Source organism: Crinia signifera, chromosome 2 (genome assembly GCF_055691185.1).
Source record: "Crinia signifera chromosome 2, ASM5569118v1, whole genome shotgun sequence".
NCBI lineage: Eukaryota > Metazoa > Chordata > Amphibia > Anura > Myobatrachidae > Crinia > Crinia signifera.
The window spans coordinates 268,102,616-268,119,262 of NC_139218.1; the positions used below are offsets into that span (position 1 = coordinate 268,102,616).

At 39.4% G+C, this 16,647-nt stretch overlaps 1 protein-coding gene across 2 annotated transcripts in view; it reads right to left on the reverse strand.

The window, feature by feature from the left end:
* OCA2 (OCA2 melanosomal transmembrane protein) overlaps window positions 1-16,647 on the reverse strand; it is a 205,231-nt gene that overhangs the window by 104,864 nt on the left and 83,720 nt on the right. For both annotated transcript variants that reach the window (XM_083168584.1, XM_083168582.1), the window contains exons 10-12: window positions 15,590-15,661; window positions 13,296-13,361; window positions 3,605-3,661 (exon numbers count right to left, since the gene is read on the reverse strand). In XM_083168584.1, coding sequence (XP_083024710.1) covers window positions 3,605-3,661; window positions 13,296-13,361; window positions 15,590-15,661 — 195 coding nt within the window. The remainder of the gene's footprint in view (window positions 1-3,604; window positions 3,662-13,295; window positions 13,362-15,589; window positions 15,662-16,647) is intronic.

The window sequence follows — 16,647 nt, forward strand, 5'->3', positions numbered from 1 at the left end:
TTGGGATTCCGGTGTCTGTACACCGTCGGAATCCCGGCTGTCGGCCCGCCATACTACACCCAGAGGAATGCACACTTCTGTGCTAGGCCTAATCACACTGTTGAAGTGGAAAAGGGTATTGCAGGGGATGGCATGCACAGGGTGACCCAGGCAGGGCCGGCGCCACCACTAGGCAGGTTTAGGCATTTTCCTAGGGCGCCGGCCACTGGAGGGTGGTAGGTGAGCTGCAGCCGGCCAGCAGCAGCAAAGCTACCGCAGAGGAGAGCTGGAGGAAGGAACGGGTAGTGCCCGCTGAAATCCCCCCCCAGAGGGGAGAGGGGGAGTGGAGGGGGGTGGCGGGGATTATTGCCTGGGGCGCTGACAGGGCTTGCACCGGCCCTGGACCCAGGAGACATTGAGTACCAGTGTACATGCCAGGATGCCATATGAAGTACAGTAGGTGAGCTGATCCAGAGGACTGGATAAAGACACAGTTTGATCTATCTTCATGTCTTATCAGGTTTTTCAATTTTGAATCTCTGGGCACAGAGTAATTAGACAGCTATGAGCATTATTTTTTAGGAACCTGAAGCTTTAACCACTTACTGCCACTATATCCTGTTCGAGGCAATGAGAAACTTTAGTTTTTACCCTTTCCTATTTTTAAAAGCATTTTACCCCAGGAAAAAAATAAAATATAAAAAAACGGTACTTATGTATTAACTGGGCTGCCGATTTTGAAATCGGGTCCATCGCATCGCATCCGACCATATCGCATGCGATGCGATGCGATGGACCCGATTTTTCCATAGGATTCAATGTTAAAATGGACTGAGTCCATTTTAACATTGAATCCTATGGAAAAATCGGGGCATCGCATGCGATATGGTCGTATGCGATGCGATGCGATATCGCATCGCATCTGATTGTATGCCTTAAGTTAAGGCATACAATCAAAAAAATCGGCAGCCCAGATAATACATAAGTACCAAAAAAACCTCGGGAACAACTTTTTGCAACTCAACCCTTTTTTTTATTTTAGGTGACCTCTGAAAAAGCTCACTTTCTCAGTTGCTAATGTAGATCTCGGGAGGGGGAAATCAGTTGTTTATCACTCCCAATCTCCTGTCAAAAGTGATGGGTGATCGCCAGGTGATATTTAATTGATGTTTTTAATTGCACTCTTTAAGGCTACATTTAGCTGTGCACAGCAGATAAACCCAACTAAACTAATAAACGCAATGCAACCAGCCCCATTTCAGCAATGAATCAGGTCACTTCTTGCCCTTTTCAGCTTAAAGGTCCTGAGATGCGCAGTTATTAAAAAAAATATGGGAACCACCGTATAAAAAAGGTATTTTTCTTATTTTTAAACATTTTCATCTCCATAGTAAAAAAAATATATATATTTCTTGCGGCGTAATACTAAAAGAAAACAAACCAGGTCAGGGAAAAAAATAGCAAATTATAAAAATAAACAGCGTTCATAAACGTTACACAAGTAGTATTCGTGCTTAATCTTTTCAGCTCTCTTTTCAGTTTCAAAAATCAACAGGTGCCATTCAGTATCACAAGTTAATAAAATAGATAAAGCTGTATCTATTAAATTGGATTTTCAAAACCAATCTCTTCCTGCTGGCAGCACATAATTGGCATTTTAAAACCCAATAATGAAAAGGGAGGCAAAATGGGAATTATTACTTAGTGTGCTGTTAGCTAAATTACCAAGAAAAATACAAAAAATACCATTTAAATAAATATATATACAAACTGTATGATTTGTGGTTTAAAAACAAATGCTTCAAGGTTTACATCAGGGATGGGGAACCTTCGGCCCTCCAGATGTTGTTGAACTACACACACACACATCCCAGCATGCCCTGCAAAAGTTTTAGCATGGCCAAATAGCAAAGTTATAGCAAGGCATGCTGGGATGTGCAGTTCAACAACAGCTGGAGGGCCAAAGGTTCCCCCATCCCTGGTTTACATGATAGTCCCCTTCAGCACATACTGTTAGGGGGGAAAAATTACTTAAATGTAACCTGAATCACCAAAATCAATGACAGAACTTAAGATTTAAAAGTGGAATGGGTGCTAATAATATTCATTTTAATAGCATAACGCATACCTCCCAATTATCGTGATTTTCACTTGACAGTCCTGTTTTTTTGGAACTGTGCCATGACCCACCCACAGCCAGAAGCATCCCACAGTGTGTTAGGCAGTGGGGGGGGGGGGGGGGGTAGGGGGGGGTTGGAGTCCCCCCAACAGTTGCTGCTCTGCTGAACAAAGCAGCAGGGAATAGACAAAGTTTGGGCATATGCAGACATCCCGCTTAATACACTCCAGGTTTCATTTTTTAGGCATATTCGTAAAATATAACAAAACACTACAAAAAAATAAACAAACAGATTTGCTTTTTTGTGATCTCATCAGTGCACCAGTGTTAACTATTTTAATCTAACTTGTGTCAGGTCCTTTCCTGTGTGTTTTATGGCTAATATGCTTGCTGGCTTTTTCAGCCTGTGTACAGATGAGTTACTTCCAGGAAGCATCTTTTAAAGTTAATTCTAATATAACAGCAATTGCCAGGTACTGTATATAATTCTGAGAGAGAGATTGTGACTCACAGAAAAATGTGCTTATTAGGACCCATATTAATTTCAGACCAATCACAGTTACATAAAATTACCGTACCCATGTTAACCAGCTCTACAGCTTAATTGAACTAAAAAATAGCTACTGCTTACAGTATATTCAATATCCTATTAAAATGTGTTGTGAGGATGAATTCTTCCATATTTATATTAGGGGAAATACAAATGACATTTTATACACGTTTTACTAGATTAGAGCTCTGATATACTGAGGAGGTCCCAATTTTCTGAAGTGTCATCTTGGATGCAAATTCTATTCTTCAGAAATGACCATGTCTGGTGCATTTGTTGTTGGGCTCTTGCTATATATAATAGGGATTGTTCATCGGATTAGGCCTATCATTAGTAGACAATGCGGGTGTCTTGACTGAGATGAGCCTCATTTATTCTATTTAAAAGTACTTCTTTTGGAATGCTAGTTACCAGCCACAGCTCCTACTACTATTTGGCAAGGGGGCTGTCGCTACCCAAGTGTCTAGAGAGGAGGATGAATCCAGACCGCGGTCTCGGCACTTGTGCAATGCATTTGGTAACTAGCGACACCAGCACATGCAGTCACTGCACATTTGCAAACTCAGTTTCTTTGGACTGCACTGACTGCAGCCCTCTGAAGCCAGAATGGGCTTTGCAGTAAAGCAGCATGTGGCCTACTACAAGCCGCCAGCTCTACTTATCTCAGCTTGAACGGACAGTCCTGGAGGGAGGAATAACCTCCAAATGGAACTGCCTTGTTTGCCTGTGACTGACAGGTAGGACATCAAATAGGAAGTCACTGCCAGTTAGTGTCCGTGCCAGCCACAGAGATGCCTGTTCAGGTAAATTCTAGAAACAGATAGATGTAAGGCTAAAATAGAAGGGATTGTGAATTTAATGATGCATGATAGTTAAAAACAAAGTACAGTAAACACTACTCAACATGACATTAGTAATAAACTATGTTCTTCATTAAAAAGGTAGAATTTACTTACTTTTACAGCACAGTAATCAAAGAATCCTGTTTCTGAGAACACTGCCACCAAAATCATCTGAAAAATTTAAAGTTTTTACATCACAGTGATCGTTCAATTTCATGCTAATCACTGAGATTAATAATGGAGCACACACCATTAACAATAATTCAAATATATGTTAGTGCTGTATATTTTAAAAGTGCCTCAGTAAACATTTAAATACCCATACAGTTCAATTAAGTAAATAAAATATCTTGACAACCAAAGTGGTCCTAACATTTCAGTTCAAGTCAGATTAATCAAATTTATTTTATATTAAAATAATCAGAACCGATTTGGTGCCATGAGCTAAACAGTATTAAAAAAATGTACTTGTGTAGTTTCACAAGGCCCGATATATCTGATGCGATATCGGCCGATAGATCGATGCGATCCCAATCGATTTTTGACCTGTTCATAACCCCACTATCCACTACGCATGGAGTTGATTCTATATAGTGTGGCGAGTGCAGCGAGCCACTGAGCCCGAATCGTGGCGAGCGTAGCGATCCCCGTGAGGGGACGCAGATTACTGCGCTCGCCACACTATATAAAATCAACTTTATGCGTAGTGGATAGTGGGGTTATGAACAGGTAAAAAAAATCGATTTGGATCGCATTGAGATATCGGCCAATATCGCATCCGATATATCGGCCGATATTGCATCCGATATATGGGGCGCCGTGAAACTACACAAGTACCGTATTAAAATATAAAGCTATACTTTCAATGTAAAATAGAATTTAAACAAATAGAGGAAAAATGAACCCACATTCAAAATATTGTATAAGATAATTACAGTATGTATACTTAAGGAGGCATGTGAAACATTATGAAAAACAAACTATTAAGTCCTATATACTGTATTTTTTTCAACACATTTCTATTCATTTTACAATATACAACAGGAAAGTAAAGTTATCGAACAAGAGGTTTTCCGAATATGTACAGTAGTTGTTCAAGAAATGGCCAATTGTAGAGCATTTACAAAAAAGTTAGATTATAATTACTATTAACTAACCTTTAAAATAATACTATTAGGATTGGTACAACTAAAGTATAATACCAAGATTAGATTAACACTTGGGCAAACAGAAGACCAAAATATATAAGGATAGAGGAAAAAAGGGATAGAGGAAAGGGATTTTTTTTTTGGGGGGGGGGGGGGAAAGAAGTATAGGTACAAGGTAGACAGTACTGTATTTTTACTTAAACCTAACAGATCCTTTTTATTCAAGTGCACTGTAACTTGAATTCAAAATTATTCTCTTAAAATGCTTAAATATTTGATAAATTTATATTTTTGTAAATAAATCATAGGGGATTTTCTTAACCACTTTAATGTCAAGGAAATGTAATGCAATTTATGAAATACAAAAATGGTTAAAAAAGCCTATACTATGTCATGCATAATTTATATTTTTAAGTCTTGGGAAAATCTACATGATCATAAGTTTTCCATCATGTTACCAAAAACCATAAATCCATAAACTGTTGCATGGAGATTTTTTTACACCCTCGCTCAAAATATTTTTCCAACTTTAGGTTTACTTTACACATACTTAATTTTGGGTGGGTGTAAACATACAGTGGCCTTTTCTATTAAATAAACAAATATCCCACTCAGGGCCAGAATAAGGAGGGGCAAATGTTCTGGGGCTCCCTCATACTGTACTTTTTCAATGTCCTTCGAAGCCAGCAATCTGCTTGTGGCCAATGCAGCCTCAGCCCCAGCTACAGCCCGAGATCAAGAAAAAAATAAAATAAAATCGGGAATGGCAACAGCCCACCTCCTGCTCCACCAACCCCTGGCTGCTGCTGCTGCTTCGGGTTCCAAAGCCTGTCTGCTTGGACTGGATGATACAGAGTACAAAGGCTGGATTCCAGGAGGGGTGGGCTGACTGAACCAAAGGCAATAAGCATCTCCTCCCTGGCAAACAGAATGCCAGCTGATGGATATACTGTACTGTATACGCTGTAATATAATATACATTTTTTTGTTAGGGGCCCCACAGACCTTAATCCAGCCCTTATCCCAGCTACAGTACTTCTCATAGAAAGTCTAGCAATTTGAATAGTTTTGGAATGCACCCATTTTTAATATTGCATTACTAGTTCTTAATTCTGGGTAATTTACTTGCATTAAAAAAAAAAACACCAATTTGAAGATTTTGTTTATTTTACTAAATGTTTATATATAGATTTAGTTGAAGGGGTAACAAATTGGCACTCACTTTTTGGCATGCCATTAAAATGTTTCTTTTGTTGTTGAGTATGTAATGTTCAGCTAAAATCCAGACAGTAATTCAGTTAGCCTAGCACTAAACTTCAATTAAAAGACAATTACTCTACACCTAACTTTCAACTGACCGTGACACTTCCATCTGGCACAATTCTGTTATTAGACTTAATCATAAAGAAACATATTTCATAAGTTACATGCTGCATTATGAAATAGTAGGTACAGTGTTACATATTGCATTTTTATTCAAACTGTTTAAAAAGTACTTAGTAAATTAAATCTTAATTATAAAACATGAATAATTTTTCAAGAACACTGAATTGTTAACAGTATGTACAGTTTCGCCACTTCAGAATAACCCAAAAGGTTTAAATCCAGTACATAGATGTTTTATTGGACATCACATGATTTATGTAGCATTATTATTGCGATAGAGCAACTGTTCTTAATTTTAGTACTCTATTGCGAATCGTGCAATCTCTGTAATTCTACTATTTGTAGTGTCTTAAATAAAAAGTTTAAAAAAAAAGTACAGAAGAATAATACAGTGAGAAAACAGTCTCATCTGAGGAGCTAGTATTTTTTGCTTAGTCTCTAAAGCAGAAAATGGAGGGACATGTTATTGGCAATATGGATTTCCTTCGCTAATTGAAACATTTTTCCCTATCTAAAAATAATATGCATTATTATGCTTCTGGAGACAGATACACCCAATATATACTGTGAGAAAAATAAATTGGGATTCAAATATTTTGCACACTTGGATGTTTTGAAGTTTGCCCAGTTGAATAAACCTTATATGTATACTGGTACTAATTTTTGGGTTCCTGTGCACTGCCCCCGGTCTGTCGGGGCTTGTTGCTCCACTTGCCGGATGACCGATCCGGTTTGGGTTATGCAGTAAGGTAGATTTTGTGTAGCGCTCTGCCCCTTGGTGCGAGGTGGGCACTCCGTGTGCAGTCTGCTTCTTCAGTCGATTGCCGCGGTCGGGAGCATGGAGTGTCTGGCAGAGGTCGCAAGCGAGAGTTGGCTGGTGTGCTCCCCCCATCGCGAATCCTTGCCGACGGACCCTGGCTACTTACCTCTTTCCATCCCCGGCCGGAGAAGGGGGCACACAGAGCGCCCAGACCTGAGATGACCACGAACCCTGACCCCAGACGCCCCTGCATACAAGATAGCCACCACTCACCTCCGTTAACACCTGAAGACCGCCGGCCAGACCCGCCACCCACCGCATAGCACTTAGCCGCAACCGGGACCCTGATTTATTATTACAGGATGGTTCCACAGCACAGGCAAGCGGGATGCTGCACCTGTGCCCACTGGTAACTTACCATCTCCAATCCGGACCCCGCACCCAGCCATACACGGTTGGGATCCCCAAGTCCAGAACATTCCCAAACATCCCCCCCATTTCCCCACTTTGCCTTCAACCCCCTTTACCCTCTACGCAGGACTTACACCCACTGTTACTGTAATATTGTCTCCATGGATGTATGTGTAACACCCTTATTTGTACCTATCATTGTAATTTTTAAATCCATTGTATTATTGCATATATGTATACTGTAAAACTTTGTAGTAGTCTACTTTGAGTATTAAGGTCATCTAGTATTACTTTCAATACTATGACAATAGTTAAAATATTTAGCAGGATTTTAAAATCAGCATACAAATTTCAGAAATTAAATAATGATGCATTGCTACTAAATAATACATTTGACATAAAATAAAGGAAATTTTTAATTTAGATTAAACCAAATGTCACCTTACTACTGTTTTTTGGTAGAATATTTTACAGTCCTTTATACTCTATTTTGGGGGGATTGTACTAGGTATATATACTGTATGTGTGCTCTCTGAGGTAGTATTTGTAGTGCAGACTACTCCTCAGTTGTACAAGATGAAATACTGAAGCACATTTTGTTTTTTTACTTTTGCTTACATTTAATAATATCATGACTACAACCATGCCTATCCCTAGCCCCTTTGAAGTAATATTTGTAATTAGGTAATTTTTGTTTTTAGTACTGTTTACATGCCATACATAAACAAGGGTACTTGTGTATTTTGGAGGCGCCCATCGCATACCATAACGCATACAATGGTATGCGATGCGACGCGATATCGTACGATAGTGCACGATGGCATACAATTTTCAAATTGTATGCCATTGTACATGGCATACAATGCCATACGATGCGATTAAACATTGTATAAGCACCCTAATGGGTGCTTATACAATGTTAAGCACCCTAATGGGTGCTTACAATGTTAAATGCACCCCCACGCCACCCCCCCCCACTATAAACGTGAACCCGAAGCGTGGCGAGCGCAGCGAGCCCGCGAGGGGCGGCGGTACGCGTCCTACGACCTTTTCATACCCCCACTATCCACGTCGGCGTGGAGTTGAGAATTGAATAGTGTGGCGAGCGCAGCGAGCCCGTAGCGTGGCGAGCGCAGCGAGCCCCGCGAGGGGACACTGATACCTGTGAAGCCCATGAAGGGACGCGTTTACCTGTGAAGGTATCCGCGTCTGCTCGCCACGCTTCGGGCTCGGTGCGCTCGCCACACTATTCTATTCTCAACTCCACGCCGACGTGGATAGTGGGGGTATGAAAAGGTCGTAGGACGCATACCGCTGCGCTCGCCACGCTTCGGGTTCACGTTTATAGTGGGGGGGTGGCGTGGGGGTGCATTTAACATTGTAAGCACCCGTATAGGGGGTAAAAATCGCGTCGCATCGCATGCCATCGGGTACATGGCATGCGATGCGATACGTTCATCGTACGATGGACATCGGGGGCGCCTCCAAAATACACAAGTACCTAAACAAGTAAAACAGGAAAACAATGACTTACAGGTGATGACAATATACACTTTAAAAAAAAATAAAGTGTATTAAAAAAACGGTGTTACGCTATGGTGGCTCTACTTCTCTCTCTTGTATGACACACACCAAGAGATTTGAAAAAGGGAAGTGAGATACAACTGACTGGAATAAGATAAGAGGATTTTTCCATATAATACATGTGAAAGGTTTTGGTGCACTAAAGTGTTGGAGATATATATCGGTTTACTTTTTGAGGGTTAAGATGAGGTTTGGTGAAGTGGGTCTTGAAAGTCCAAATGATGGTTTGTAGAGAGGTGGAGAGTCTAAGAGGTGAGTGGTAGAAAATTCCAGAGAAAAATATTGGAGGTAGGAGAGGGTGGCGATAAATCAGTAGGCAGGAGAAATGGTATGCATTATTGGCAGAAAGACAATGGGTGAGTGTAAAAAGAGATATAAAAGGTCAGAGATAAAAAGGAGAGGAGTGGGTCATGGCTTTACATTTGAGGGGGAAAACCTTGAAAAGTAAGCCAGAGAAGGACTTGTAAGAGAAGGAAGATGGACATACAGTAGTGTGTTTAGTGAGGAAAATGACAAGGGAAGCAGCATTAAGAACAGATTGCAGATTGGAGTGGAGGGAGGTATTGGTCAGGGATGCCAGATACTGTGTAGTAGGAGATTACGGTAGTCCAGCTGCAAGATGACCAGTAAATGGGTGAGTGTCTTAAAAGCATCCTGGGTGAGAAAAGGTCTGATCCTGGAAATATTTTTAGATTAAAAGGGCAGGTTTGCAAGAGGTGCTGAATGTGTTGTTTGAAGGAGAGAGGGGAATTGATGATTATTCAAAGATCACACCACTTGCAGTCTACAGGAGATAGCAGTGTCATCAATACTGTAGATCATGAAATAATGGGGAGTGAGGTAGTGACGGGAGGTGAGAAGATCATCACCTCAGTCCTAGACAGACAGATTTAATGTATATTTATGATAGATCTTTTATAATGACAGAAAAACATTTCTTAGAATGCAACAAGAAAAAAAAAAAGAGGAAATTACATGGATGATGATTGGGGTCAGAAATTAAATTTATTAATTTATTAGCATAAGCTACTCCTCAGAGAAAATATTATTCATCTTAGGTAGAGATTGGCCAATGATTCTCTGCAGCTACTACCCTATAAAGCCACCATCTAAATATTTAGAATTCCCATATTACACTCTAATAGCATAAGTTAAATGACCCATTTACAAAGCAGTAGAAATTCACATGTGTGGGCTTAAGTAACCTTGCTGCTTGAAGCCTCTGCAAGAAAAGGCATTGCTGTGACTTCCCAACCACAACTCAAATGCGAGACCATGACAGATAGTAACATTAATCCCGAAAAATCTTCATACTGCTGATCCCGTCTACTTCCTTTTAAAATCAATGGTAGATTTTAGAATATCTGGGAAAACCATCACCACCTACTTCTTACTATTTTTTTTTAAAGTAAAAAACTTCACGCGTAACAAGTTGATGCCCCTATGCTCTATTAACGGTCTTCCTTTCCCTCACTAATCAAGTCCACTAGCATAGTGTATTCCACAAATGTTACAGTAAAATTAGAATCTGAACTTGAAATCCAATCCAGAGTAGACAATGAATATAAAAAAGGGATTAAACACATCAGGGCTGAATAGGGGGTGGGGCTACTCAGAACAGAGGGGCAGAGCCATATGGCAAAAGGCTGATGAATGTAAGGTGGAGGGGGATGAGCTACCAGCCAGCATTAGGTAAATAAGGTGTGCGAGAGAGTACTGCTGTCAGCAACTGTGGGTTAATGCATTAACGCAATGGAGATAAAGAGAATAATGCTCTACTTTTCATTGCAGACATACTACATTGCCATAATGAACCAAAAAGGTGTTGAGATTTGCAAGCGACACCTCATACAAACCAATGCTGGTCTTCAATGTTCTGTATGCTTAAAACATATAGTAATCCCTGTTCCTATTGTTAGCAGCAATAAATCACATGCTGCTACTATATGCTATATTTAAAAATGACCTTTCCTTCAATTTTGTACAATTTTAGGTTTGGAAGTATTTTTATAAGGTCTTACCCTTTTCTCAAATATCACAAGACTTGTGAAATGCCATATTGCTTAAGTTTAACTACTTAAAAAAAAAAAAACAATTACAGGAAATTATGGCTTATTTTAGTGTGTTAAGAGCTGCACCATTTTCCTATTAACACTATGTATTTGTAAGATTTCATGTTGTAGAATATGTTAACCAAGGTAATACTGCCATACAATTGTCAAAAGAAATGTCTCAATTTCATGTATCTACAGTACATCAGATTTTTTTTTGCTTACACATCTGAAGGTTTCTGCTGTCTATACACATATTGCTGTATGCCCTATTATTATGAAGGTAATTTACCAAATTACTGTTGGCAGGTTCTTAAACCTTTCAGGTCCAACATCTAGGGCGCCACCACTAGCTTTAGGCATTTGCCTGGGGCGCCGGCCACTGGAGGGTGGCAGTTGGGAGCAGGTCCCCCCCTGGATGGAGGTGAGCGGTGCCACAATTCCCCCCCCCCCCCCGTGAAGCAACTCATCGGACGCCGCACGCATCACCCTTTCCCAGCAGCCCTCCACGCATTGCTCGCTACGATCCCCCCGGTGGAGCAATTACAAAAAGAAACCGTGTAAATACTGCCAAGTACAGTATTGTTTCTCCTGAATTATTATACTTCCTTTAATCCTATTAAAAAAGGTACTACTCTAGGTCTTATGAGTAAACCCCTAAACATACCCATGGAGCAGCAAGTTTGAAAAGTGCGTTTTCTGGTTGAAGTTCTTGCCAAGTTTGGCTTTCGTAACAAAATATTGTAAACTATTTTGGCATGATATAGTTTTTCCTCTGCTTGAGTGTTTAGCAATTGCTTTTTGTCAGACACCTTTCCTATCTATAAACAGTATGAGGGCTGTAGCTTTTTTCTTTAATTTTTGTTTTAGCTATCAAACCTTATCAAGCTATCAAGATACATCTGGAATCAAGATTCCCTGGGGTAGGCATTGGTCCTTCTCATAAGTTTAGTTTATAAAAAGGACATTGTGGACAAATAAACATAACACATCCAAAAGTTATGTTCTTCCTTTTAATTTTTCAGATTTCCTTTTGGCCCTTCCCTCTTCTTATCCTTATAACTGGCAAACTGTATTGATCTACTAAGTATTTATATACCTCCTAAGACTTCCTCAGTTGTTGATGTAAATTTTTCACCACTAAATAACTCCCTCCCTGTAGCTCAGTCAGCGGAGGCAAGCAGCAGTGCAGCGAGAGCCAGCACACACTGGAGTAATGCACATTCACTGTGGTCTATGTTAATAGCAGCTGTCAGCCCTTCCAGCTGCTACCTGCAGCGTTTACATGCTGCGGAGTTCAGCTTTCCTGTCCTGGCAAACCCAACCTTCCTGCTTGTATTAAATTATAAAAGGAGATGCCAGGTAGGATCCCTCTAGTGGCCATCTTTATTTCAGATCATCAGTGTTGTGTGTATGCTGCTCTCTCCAATGTGTCACCCTATTAGACCAGCTGCTTTCCTAAGCTTGTAAGTTATTTTAGTCAGTAGTGGTAGGGACTGCTTCAGCTGTAGGCTTAGCCTGCAATGGAGTGCTGAAAGAATAATATAGTAATTTCTCATTTGGCTTTTTGTAGTTCTTATATCTCCCCAGGCCACTGTCCTTTCTGACTGGAGGCATATGGTATGCCTCACAGTGCTGAGGTCATGGGTTCGATTGCCACCATGGCTCTAACTGTGCGGAGTTTGTATATTCTCCTCGTACTTGCATGGGTTTCCTCCAGGTACTCTGGATTTCCTCCAGCTACTCAGCATTTGTCCACAACAGCAGATAATCGTGCCTGGGAATTTTTTTTGCTAACACTGGGAAATCTGTACCACCATATAAAGAATGTAAATGAGGTCTCAAAAACAACACATATGAAGTAAAGTGGCATGTGGTTATTACTTATAGAGTACCAAGTTCTTCACAAATATTTGTACTCCAGCAGACTGTCAAAAAGATAGGGGGGAAAATGAAAAAAATAAAAATATTTGGGAAGATTAAGAAATGCTGTTGGATACACACTAGACCAGTGATGGAAAACCTTTGGCACTCCAGCTGTTGAACTACAATACCAGTATGCAAAAGGTGTTAGCATGGCTAAATAGCAAAACTGCAGCAGGGCATGCTGGCATATAACTAGTTGATCAATTCCTTAGGATTACCTAATAGTAAAAAGAAGACATCTAAAACTTGACCAATAATTAAGGGCAAAACAATAGTCAAAACTTAACTTTGCCATTTTTGTATAGTATTATGGTGCCTCCTTTTAATAGTAAGTATGGTAACTTCGTAACCCTCTATATGTCATGAATTCTTATTATCCATGTTAAGATTATTTTACTATAGTAAAAAATAAATAAAAAAAATAGTAAAAGGGGCAGCTAAACAATATATTCCACTTTACTGTTTAACACAGAATTTGTAATGTAAATGGACATTTAAGATGAAACTATGCCAAGAAAAAGTTGGAGATTAAAAAGTACCATTCCAAACAGCAATGCCAGCGTTTCATAATCAATCCACTCCACTACCTTCACCAAGCTTGGTCTCTATAATCAAAAGGGAAAAATGTATATAACAAAACTGTGCATTAATGAATGGCAAACATCTACAGTATGAAGTTACACATTTATGAAAACTTACACCATTTTCCTCATCAGTAGAAAAACTCTTACATGACAGGTTTAATTACACAATTATTGCTTCTGTGTAAGCAACTTTAATGTACTACACTATTTTAAGTCACACACACACACACATATCCAGAATATACTTTGCCTTTTCTGTTAAGCAGCTAGACACTTATTTGAGGACAGTTATTTGTGTTATGCTGACCATACATCAGAAAGATCGATCTTAAGATCGATAGCGCGCATGATTGTGTCCAATTCCCCGGCAGTCCTTGGTGGTTTTTGGACACACAATCTGCATACAATCCATCTTACAATCAATTGAGGTTGTATGATTGGGTACAAATAGCTTTCTGATGTATGGCCGCCTTAAGACTATTCTATATTGACATTGTAGAACATATTTGCTGCTATTTAAGTAATACTGAAAACATTCTGTACAGTTATACCCCATTTTCCACCAAAGTCCCAGATCCAGACAACACTGTTCCCATCTGAATCAGACCATGTTCACACTGCGACTCTGATCCGGTTTATTCACAGGTCAGCACCATTTCAAGATTACATCTCCAAGGAACACAAAATCCGTTACTTTGCATGGTGTAAACAGGGAGTGAGCGGTTTATATTGACAAAATTCCTGGGTTGATGCATGTTCAATTGCAACCCAGGATTTTTAGATCAGTGGAAAAGGGGTATTAATTTCAAGTCATATGAGTGAAGACCATTTTAGGACATACCTACAGTATGGTCTCATTTATAAATAGGATCTAATTTTACCTCATAGGGCTATCCCAGCCCCATCTTGTCCATTTCGACATTTTAACACACTAGAGTGTATAATCTTAAAAACTAATCAGCTCCACTAAGCAGATAACGGAGAATGTGAAATTTTAGAAATTACAGCAACAAAGCAGACAAGGCTATACAAGATATCTGTACTCTTTCAGGACGTGTTTTCCCAAGATTTGGGCATTACAGTGAAGGTGTCCACACACCAAAAGTTTTTTTGCCGATCAGCTGATTTTCAACCGATCAGATGATTTTACAGATCTCAATTGGATGCGCGCTCCCACTGATCTTTTTCTGATTCTTCTGATCTTACATGTTGCATGAAAAAACTGAAGATTTAGCAAAAGATCAATAAGAAGCACATCGGGTCTTAACCTAAATCTTTGAAGAAATGTGCGTTTGCCTGAAATCTTTTGTCCAGAAAGATTTCAAGGCAAATTTATGTGCACATCTTAAGATAGCTGATCTTTCTAGTGTGTAGGCAACTTTAAGGTGGCCAATCCAGCGATCTGCAGGATAGGAGCATCCAATAGCAGGATTTTGGAATTGGGCAGCACATGCACAGTCTTAATGCTGGGCAGCGCTGAAGATTTAGCTCAACCTCAAACAGCTGTGCACGTGCAGGTGAAAGCAGAGTTCATGCTGCACCCATTGACCGCGTACGTCACACTGTGCAGCACAGCTGCACACCTGCCAAGCCACATCAGCCACACTACCTGGCTCAACGGCTGTTCATGGCGCAAGTGACAGCAGAGGTCTCTGCACAGTGCGACCTATGCTGTCAATCAGTGAAGTGCAGCTACACATCCACCTTTCCATCAGCCAGCATTCCTATACAATCCAGACAACATACAAAGCCAGCCAACCATGATTATTATATACTCACCCTCTCCAAAAGAACAGAGTTTCTCCCCCCCCCCCCCCTTCTTATTCTGGGACAAAATAATATTGTATATTGGCCAATTCAAATCGCAAGATTAAGAGTTTTCCAATCCGAATAAAACAAATGGAAGACCCTTAACTGGCCACAAGAAATTCTTAAAAGTATTGATTTCACCTAAAAAGGTTGAAAGCAACTGCCCAAAATCTTGCACAGGCCAAGTTATTCTTTTAAATTTAAGTCTGTACATTATAAAAGTTGTTTAACCAGAATTTGCATACCCTTTTTTATTTTATTACCAGTGCTGGTCAATTAGCATAAGATCATTTCATTATTTGAACAAGTCTTTAGGAGTAAACAGCCAACCAGTTACTAAGGCACTAACAGAGTTTAATTTGTAAAAGCAATAGGTTTACACTTAAGGATCTATCATTTGCATACATTGAATGGTAAAAAAAATGAGTTTATCAACTTACATCTCCAACAGCGGCCAGTGCAGCCAGAGCTGCCAAGGAGCCCAACATTGCTGCTAGAGTTCTATGGACAATCTAAAAAATAAAGAAAAAACATTTACATCTTTATATGAATTCTATATGCCCGCATACCCAACAATTATACCACATTACTCTTCTAAAAAAAATGCTATTCATTTTCTTTTGCATATACAATATTATTAGCACTTATAAAAGTTTTCACAGAGGGAAATAAACAAGATTTACCAAAAATTCAAGAACTAATAATTATGAAGCACCACTGAAAAAAAAAGATACATTGCGACGGAACCATGGAAACATTTCAAAACCCACAGAGACAAATAGCACATTGAATGCTTTTTATTACAGGTCAATAATTACATTGCAAAAGACAAAGTGCAAATAAATAAAAAATTCCAGCAAAACAGGACTAGAAAACTTCCAGTTCTATATGTGCAATGACATGCTCAGTAAAGAGCAAGGGATTCAAACCTATAAGTAGGCTTTAAGTCAAAAATATAAACACAAAGTATATTTGTTTTAAAGATTGATATTAAAAATGAATAAACAGCCTACATTGTGCTTCTTTGTCTCAAGGGATAAGAGTTCAACCCTCCTGAGTTTCTCTCTCTTTTTTGTTATCTGGATTCTACCATGATTCAGAGGATGCCTGTCACACATTGGAGCTGTACCCAGGGCAATAATGAAATATTTTGAATACCAACGTAGCACGCACTTATAATTTTGAAGAGTGAATTTTATACCCACAAATCAGCTTCTAAGTTCTCTGGGGAAAAAATTGATGGTCTAATAGAGAGAGAAACAAATACTCTACAGTTTTCCTTGCAGCAATAATATAGAGAAAAAATAAACTACGGTTCATTGAAACACCTGGTAGTTGACACAAATGTCTAATCAGTCAGTCATGCAAGTTGCATAAAGTTATGTAGACATTGTCAACTGGTTCAAATGTTGTTCCAACTACAATAGATAAGGAATAAATGTGATGGAATTTATTTTAACCATTTTAGAATTGCTGGTGCCAAATGGGATAGTTTGAG